Below are 9,251 nucleotides of genomic sequence, written 5' to 3'. Positions count from 1 at the left end.
CGATTCCCGGATGGTCCTTGGGAAACGGCCACAGTTGCGTGTCGAGTGGGGCACCGGGTGGTGACACCAACCCAGACACGCTCAGGGATGCCAAGTGTGAGAGGGAGATGAGATAAGCACCACAGACAATGGGGTTTAAAATAAAACTTGATATTTACTTACAGAACTGTCGACACAACTTGAAGGGTGATATGACTTGGAGGCGATGAACTATATACAGCAACAGGGGATAAGCGATGGGTGACGGGTGGAGACTGCAGTATACAAGTACGATGTCTGGTTGGGACAAAGTACAGTGCGTTCCGGATTTAGTGGTGCAGTGAACTATAATGCTCGGAGCGACCGGAGCAGCTTCTGCTATAGACCTAGGGGTCTGACCAGGCCCCAAGACAGGTGATCAATCCGTCCTGAGAGTCAGAGCCTGGGGACCACGCACCGAGGCGTGCAGTCCCCTATATAACTTTTTTGGCCAATCAGGAAGCTCCCCTGATGGTACATTCTGGAACCCATGGACATGCTGGCCAGCCAGCCATGCCCATTAGGTGGTCTTTGATTGGCTAGACCACAGGTGATCACGCTCTGATCACGCATCGCTCGCATGTTGGGTCAAATTGCTGATACATTCCGCCACCGCATCACTATTTACAATGGTTGCGTCACTTAACACTTCGATACAATAATCTGGCGGGGTCACTTTGCTTGTTGACATCATACAACCATAAGAACAGGAGGGACAGTAAAGAAGAACGTGACTAAATACTGTTCAAATGGAGGCATAATCTGCTTCTTTTGATCATGATGAATAGTATCTTACTCCACTTACAGACCCAGTGAGGCCAATGGAATTAACGTGGAGTAAGTTTTACCCACAATGAGTAAGTGGATCTGAATCAGACCCAGAAGGCGCATCTACACAAGACATTTATTCCTTGGTAGACTTAGCTGTGTAAGTCTAACATAAGCTGTGTAAGTCTTACATGTCTTACAAGTAAGTCTTACAAGTCTTACTTAGCTGTGTAAGTCTAACATGTGTAAGTAAACATCTCAGTATCTGCACATGTGCCCCTATTAGGCTGGAGTAAACTAATTAACTCTGCAGCAGGATAGTACTTGTAAATACTTGTAGATGAGCATGTGTAGATGCTGCTCCAGCTGCCTGAGGCATGAGGGTACTTTAGTGCAGTCAGCTAGCCTCACATAGAAGCACCCTTGTGCCCCAGCTAGAGTTACCATATGTATGGGTTTTCCCAGACATGACCTCTTTTTTTGAGTCCTCCAATCTCTGTCCAGATGTTTTTTTGAAATCTGAACAGATGTCCAGGATTTTACTCTGCTCTGCTGGTGGGAGCAAGGGAAGGGCGATTGGAGATGGGGTGCCACTTGCATCTGTGCATGCACACACGTGGCTGGTATGCGGCCAGGAAGCATAGTAGGAGCAGCCTCAGCAACTGGATGCAGGCAAGTCTATGGGGAGCAGGATTGGAGGGCCAGGGCTTGTGGGGGGGTGGTGAGAGAGAGAGAGAGAGAGAGAGGTGGGGGCGTGCCTGCTGGCACTGGGGGAAGCTGTCCCTCCAGCAGGGGAAGGAGGTGGGGGGCCCTTTGGGGCAGCAGAGAGGTCTGTGTCCAAGCTGGTGGCAACAGGGCCAGTACTCATGCCTGTGGGGGCCACATGGCCCCAGGAGACACTGCCCCAGGGGGGCATGCCCAGGCCACTTGGCACAGCATGAGAGTCCCAGCCCAGGACTGGGGCTGACACAGACATCCCCACCTCTTCTCTCCTGCCTGTACTGGGGCCAGACTCGCTCCACCACTACCCACATGAATCAGAGCTACTGTTCTCCAGCCCAGTCGGGATGAGGCCAGCTGGGGGCCCCCCTCTACAAGACTCGGGGGGAGCAGGGGGCTGTGGGTCAGGAGTGAGGGTCACTGGGGAGTGAGAAGCACCAGGGAAAGGGGAGGGGGTTCGTGGGTCAGGAGTGCAGGGCACTGGAAGTGCCAGGGGGCTGCAGGTCAGGAGTGAGAGGCAGCAGCAGCAGGGACAGTAAGGCTGCAGGGTGGGAGTGAAGGGCCAGGGGGCTGTGGGTTGGGAGTGAAGTGTCCCCACAACAGGTGTCTTTCTTTTTGGAAATGGAATGATAATCCTAACCCTGACCAGCCTCTCCACAGCAAGTTGAGCCAGGGGGACGCAGCCCTAGGATGGCAGGCTGACCCTCCAGGCCCCCTGCAAGCTGGGGTTGCTCTGATCTGACTCAGTGTGCTGCAGTCCCAGGTGCCTGTGTAAATGCTGCACCTGGGAGCGATAAACTCTGGGGCAATAAGTTCCAGAGTTTATTGCTGCACATTAATTGCACATATAGATGCACCCAGAAACAGAGGAAAAAGAGAAGCATCTATGTCATGGTAGAATATTACATAAAAATTATGTTCTTCAGTGACTGGCTGAGATAGGAACTAGTTTGCTAAGCTTTCTTAGAAAAACAAGGTTTTACAATAGTAGCTACTGCAAAACCAACAGCATGGAAAAAAATGTGAGCATCTACTTTGTTCATGTATCGTCAATCACAGTCATGTATCCTGACCTTAGTCTCCCTGCTGGGAACACTTCCATTGAAGCCAGCTGGAGCTCTCCCTGCATATGCAGGGCAGGTGTCAGTCCTAAGGCTAAAATTTTCTAAAAGACCAAGGGAGATAAGTATCCAACTGAGTTTTAGTAGAAGGGCAGCAAGTAACACCCATAAGCACCTTAGAAAATCTTCACCTAAGTTCTGCTTACACAGAACCTGGAGATGCAGACCAAATGTACGGAGAGTAGCATCTGATTTTTAAGGCACTTGCTAAGTAAATAGATATTTAGGCATCTATTTAAAGATTAGAGGGATTCTTGATCCAGTAGACAGCCAAACAGCCATTATAGTCTGTCATGTAAATCCTTGTTAATTTTATTGATTTGAGTTTAAATCTGCTCACCTTATACAAATGGCCTTCCTGAAATCAATAGGACTGTATGCATGAATAAAGTTGGGGAATTTGGCCTCTTTAGAGGAGAATGCTCCAACTGTTTGGCATGAGCTCAGGTGCTAAAAATCTTACTGACATTCTCTTTGAAAAGTATCATTTCAGATCTGGGGCATAGGACTTGGGGAATGAGGAGAGCTATGACAAAGAAAAGGTGTTCTGTATTCTAGGTCCATATCTTCAGCCTATTGTGTTTTTCCACGTTGCTGTAAGAACTGGAGATTTCTAGTTTAGCCATCTTATTGCCACTACCTGCCCTGATAGAGATGGTATTGGAATAGGAGGGCTTATGATCAGAACACTGCTGTGTACCAGCCACTCCCAATAGCAGAAGTGCACTGTACGGGGTTGCTACCACATGGCCAAGTATCAGAGCACCACTGAGTTGCTCTTCCCCCCTCTCCATGCATCAGAGATCAGAATGCAAAGGTGACTTAATGGTTCATTTGCTTTTACCCTTGACTCTTGCTAAGCCAATTGATGGCAGCTGAGAGACTAGAACTCAGAATACTCCTTGTACTGTGAGGCCAATGCCCCTTCAAAATTAAGCACAAGCAATTCACTACATATTGATATTATTCCTTTGCCTTGGACACAAAACCGGAAATCAGTAAAACCGGATTAGCTCCACCACCAACTCCTGGACTGTCCTTGGTAATGTCACTTAACTCTTCCATATCTTAGTCTCCCCATTTAGAAAATGCAGATGAATACAATGGCTCTCCTTTGTGAGTGCAAAATACAATTATAAAAAAACCCAGATCATGTTTATGAGGGACTGTCAAGAAGATGATATTAATGCTCAGCTATTCAGGAATAATATTCCCAGTTTTATTTCTGTTGTTTTCTTTTTAAATTAGTGTTTTAACTATACTTAATCTTCCACTTTTGAAAAAAAATGCAATTGATGTAATTTATAAGTTACGTACATGCAAAGTATCTGAAATCACTTCATTTCTACTTTTGTTTTATGCTCCTGAAATATAAATATCTGAAGAGGATATTGCTTAACCCATAACACAAAGTGACATCATAATTTATTAATACAGAAGACACTGTTTATTGCTGTTAAATGCCATAAGGAGCTGGAAGTAGTGTAGATTCTCAGAAGGTACTGCCAATATGTCAAAGGAAAGACTTCCTTGATGCAACCTCAGCATCTGTAAGATCCTCTTTGAGCATTTCAACATATTGTCTCCTGCACAACTTGGTATTGTTCAAAGACAGTTTTCTTTTCCTTTGGAATCTTTTCCTTCTATCCCCCACTCCTACTTTCTAACGTTCTGGTCCCCTCATTCTCGGCTTCTTCCTATCATTCATTCTAATGGATCACCTTCTTCTGAAAAAAAGCTGATAGCTTGGCCAAATTCTTACTCCATTATTCCAGTGGAATCCCCATTCTTTTAAATCAGAATACTGCAAGTAGCTTATGCTACCAAATATTTGCTGGTAGGTCTCTAAGGAACAGGCCACTCCTGGCTGTACACAGGCACAGACTTAACTGCTTTGTTGACATGGGGCCAGGAGCACAGGATGAAAGTATTGGCCAAATTTTAGCTACATTTTTCAACTTTCTTTTTTTTTTCTTTTATTCTTTCAACCAGGGTGGATGTGTCCAGCAAAATACTTCAAACTATGCTCAACTTTAATGAGCTGAGTAATTCCAATGAAGTCAATTAAACATATATTTAAGTGCTTCCTGGTTCAGGACATTGGCTTGATACTTCTAGAATCATAGAATCAGAAAAATAGGGTTGGAAGGGACCTCAGAAGGTCACCTACTTCAACATGATGATGAAGTGTCCTTTCCTGGATTAATGAATAAGTAATGCCCACCTACTAATAATGAAGTTTGGCCCTAAGAAACTTTTCAAAGACCTGCAGCAAATCCTTCATGCTCTCTTGGTGTCTGCAAATAGCCTGTGGTGTCTTCCTTGCAAATGGTGTCTTCCTTGCATGCCTTAATGCCTGCAAAAGGAGTACATTTTTGCAGATTACTCATAATGTGGGTAAAACCCCTCTGCACCTCTCTTTGCTTTATGACTCTTGGACTATTCTGGGTTGCTTGAAACCCCAGAAACCTGGCTTTGAATTTTTTTCATGTTAAATACATCCTTGTTATAGATCCTGTCTTCACCCACCTGAGCATGCACACAATCTGTATGCAAATTATGCTTATGTGTATTATGTGCACAGCCACACGTGGATTTATTACCTGGGATTCTGCATGCCAATAACATACGGGATTATCACGTGGCAACAAGCATGTGCTTGGTACTTTCATAAGCACAAATAAAATCCATCCTAGGCACTGAGGCAGTCCCCAATTAAACAAAGATGTCCTGTGTAGCTAATTAATTTCACACCAGTAGTGAGGATCTTCTGCAGCCTGATTATAACACACAGACCTCATGTGCACAGCCAGCCCCAGCATAGGGAACTGGCTTCTTCATGTTGCTAGTTCACTACCCCCCTTGAATCCCCCTCTTCTCTGGGCTATATGTGGCATTTTGAAGCTCTGACAATCTGCTCCAAATGTTTTCCATATTTGTTCAGCCTCCTTGATTCAAATACCAGGAAAAACTCAGCCAGCACAAAGCCAAGCTTCGGGGGGCAAAAAAACTCCACACACCCATCAGAAAAAAAAGTTCATCAACATGGGAAAAGAGGAGAAGACATCCCAGCATAACACGTCCCTTAATAACCAGAATCAGACAGGGAAGGCACCTGGAGGGGAGGAAAGCACCGATCCAGCCAAGAAGCAAGAGGCAGCAATGAAGAAGGACAAAGCCAAGGGGGATCCCAAAACAGGCCAGGAGGAGGAATCCCACACTTGCTGTGGCTGCCGTTTCCCGCTGTTGCTTTCACTGTTGCAGCTGGTGTTAGGCATCTCTTTAACAGTGCTGGGCTTCATTATGGCAGGCATCAGCTCTTCTTTACTAGTCAGAGACACTCCATATTGGGCTGGGATAATTGTAAGCATAAAGTCTGTTTCTACGTAAAGTGCATTTGCCAACATTAATGCAAACTGCATGATGCTGCACTTAAGACTAACCAACTGCATGTCCTACACAATATAGAAATTAAGCTAATTGTAAATATTCCTGGGATGTGTCTAATTTACTTTCCCGAGGAAACTGCAGTTGTAGTGTAATATTACCATTTTATATTCTTTCCTGCAACACCCCAAGAGACCTTGAATAAAGAAGGGGTGCTGTGCACCTGGTATCTATTACCTACTTGATTTGCAATTAAATAATGTTTAGTGATGCTGAAAAAATGTTTGCTGCTTATATTGTCTCCCCTCCCCCTCCAAAACTAGGTTTAAGAAGTGAAAACATAAGTATAAACTTCTGGTTCAGTGTGTTTGCAAGAGTATCAGGCAAGAAATGGCTGCTCTTTAGCTTCCAGGCAGCAGTGAGTTCTAAAAAAGTCTGTAACTTAACCCTTTTCTTCCCCCTTGTTCCAAGTTCTTTGCCACACATCACACTGTGGGGGGCTCTTGGGGCTAATGGGTTAACACAAAATGTAAAACAAGTAGGTGTGCAAAATCTTAAGGCTTGTGACACAAGCTGGCCAGAGATAGGAAATTCAAAGTTACAAGTGACGTGAAAGTCCTGCGCATTTGTGGGATGAGATCACAGGGGCAGGAGTAAAGGGTGGGGCTCCTGAGGAGTCTGTAGTGTAGCACAAATGAAGAACCAGCTGAGAAACAGGGCCCAAATCCTGAACACAAGCAGCTCCTATAGAAGTCAATAAGAGCTGTTGGTGTTCAGTGTCTCTTGTGTATTAGAAACATTTCTACATGCATATTTTTCTCTAAAGGAAAGATATACTCATTTATTAATACTAATTTTGAGTATTAGAATAAATGATTTACTATTTAGGAAATGTAATAACAATAACAAAATCTAAATGCACTATGATACATGAACAAATGTAATAACAATAACAAAATCTAAATGCTCTAGGATACATGACCAGCCATTATGCTGAATCACGTGAATGTAAATCCTCATTAGTTCAAGGATTATTTGACCTTCTGAACTCTTAGGGTTTACTGCATTAATCCAGCTGCTCCACATGGCTGGCGGGGCTAGCAATTGTTATGAAATACATTGGGGCAGGGAAATGGGCCTGATCCTGCAAGAGATGAAATGATCTGAACGTAAATTTCCAAATTAAGTAACTGCTCATCCTAAAATGATCTCTTTCCCGTCTCTCTCTCCCTCTAGTATATACATGATTCTGAAATGCACCCTATACCAATTCCACTTTTGCTTGCAGAAAAGAAAATCCATTAACGTTAGAGTGAAATGGGGGCCATGAATTAATCAGGTGCAGCATTTCCACTTCAGTATATAATTATATATTGAATTATAATTTTATAATATATATATTATATATATATTATGTATGTATTATAATGTTATATATTATGTATGTATTATGTATTTATATAATACATAATTAGATGGAAATGCCTCATGTGATTATATATCTAAGTTCACATGTCCAAAAATGTGTGCAACATCAGGGGGTCAAATTATTTTCTCAGAGTAGCCTTATTGCTTTCCCAAATCTGCAACAGCCCTTTATTAGAAGGGCTGATAAACAGCCATAAAGATTTTGGGCCAGATCTCCAGCTGGAGTTAGTTGGCAGAGCTCCAAAGTTACAGCAGCAAAGAATAGCCCTTAAGCTGCCTGCATTTGGCCATCATCAAACAAAAATGTGTAGGCCTGAGGATTTGCACATGAAGTAAAAGACAGCACTTTAAGTTAATTAAACGTTCAAGTCAAACTCAGGCCTAAATCAAAACTACGGAGTTTTTCAACCATCCTCTGTGATGTCAGAATAGCCACAGAGAGAAAGATCTTGCTGGTGGCATGTCTTACAGGAAATGGTTCTCAATGTAGTACAATCATTTTAGGCATGTCTTACAGGAAATGGTTCTCAATGTATTACATTCATTTTCCCTTTCCAGCCACATAGAAGACCTGCAAATACAAAGGCTTGCCAATCTAAGAATATATAGAGATTAATTAAGAACAAAATTATCTTGTAGACTAGCCTTGCTGCTTTCATCTTACAGATTGTTGAGTCACCAGCAGGTTTGAGTTTACCTTTAGGCATGCATAAGTATGTTTTGGTGATTGATGCCCTGCTAACTGCCTGGTCTTAGAATGGATAGGGGGAATGTCAAGAGGAAATCTGCCTGAGACGTGTATCAAGAGGAAATCCAAAGGGAAAGGGGTATATGTTGTAGCCCATCACAGCAGTCTACTGAAGTGTAGAGATTAGAGGGGAGCATGGCAGTAGGAAAGAGAGTTGACATGAAGAACCTAGAAAGGGATATGCCTTTCCCAGCAGGCAAGGAGCAACATGGTTTAGCTGGAGCTCCATCCATGTTAGGAGATCTGTGAAAACTAAAGCAAAGGATTATGAGATGTTGCATTATTACAGCCAAAAAGGGGAGTGGAGAAGTTCTGCTGTTGTTAGTTGCTTCTGTGTTGTAAAGCAATAATGGGTGCAGAGGGTGTTTATTGGGAAACTGTATGGAAGACGTTGAGAATCAGTGAGCTAGAGCAACTTTATTCATATGGGGTATCTACCAGTGGTCTGCAAAATGAAACATTCTGAGAATGGTGAAATGGAGAAAAAAAGAGAAGATGGTCCAGGAATTGGATCGTCTGAGCTAGGATGTCTTGAATGTATATATTCCACTGTCTTGCTTTTGGGCTGACAACAGGGAAGCAAAACATTTGGAAGGAATACATATGGGTAAGGGCTGGTATGTGTCTTGTTCACAAAACAAATAAGCTCAGATTCTGTAGCAGAATGTGTATTTTTCTGGAACTCATTTATTAGTACATAAATGAGCAACTTTGCCTTGCTTGGCAGTGCAACGCAGTGGAAAGATGTGGTATAAAATACTAAAATGTATTTGTCTTAGTAACAACCCACTCAAGTGCTCTTTTAAAGTATTTGATTAACATTCAGATTCACCAACTGTTTAAGAACTTTAAATTATATTATCAAGACCATTTTGGGAAAGATAGCAATGCTGGACTGAAAACTTTTCCCTTCTCTCTCGTATATCTCCATTGCAATTACATCAGCAGTGAAGTGGATTCCTTGGCTATTAATGTAGCATGAGAAAAAAAAGAAGAAAAATTGCTAATGCATTAACAGGCCTCGAGTGAGGAATTTTTTATTTACTAGTGGCAAAACTATG

At 42.9% G+C, this 9,251-nt stretch overlaps 1 protein-coding gene across 2 annotated transcripts in view; it reads left to right on the top strand.

Annotated features, from left to right (window-relative positions):
* SSPN (sarcospan) overlaps positions 1-9,251 on the top strand; it is a 53,956-nt gene that overhangs the window by 4,652 nt on the left and 40,053 nt on the right. The window contains exon 2 of one of the 2 annotated variants that reach the window (XM_006031443.3): positions 5,572-5,990. In XM_006031443.3, coding sequence (XP_006031505.1) covers positions 5,572-5,990 — 419 coding nt within the window. Of the gene's footprint in view, positions 1-5,571; positions 5,991-8,030; positions 8,270-9,251 lie in introns of those variants that run through there. The other variant, XM_006031444.3, reaches the window with a different exon arrangement.

The sequence above is a fragment of the Alligator sinensis genome, unplaced genomic scaffold (assembly GCF_000455745.1).
Source record: "Alligator sinensis unplaced genomic scaffold, ASM45574v1 scaffold696_3, whole genome shotgun sequence".
In the NCBI taxonomy this organism is placed as follows: domain Eukaryota; kingdom Metazoa; phylum Chordata; order Crocodylia; family Alligatoridae; genus Alligator; species Alligator sinensis.
This window is presented reverse-complemented; position numbering and strand designations above follow the sequence as displayed.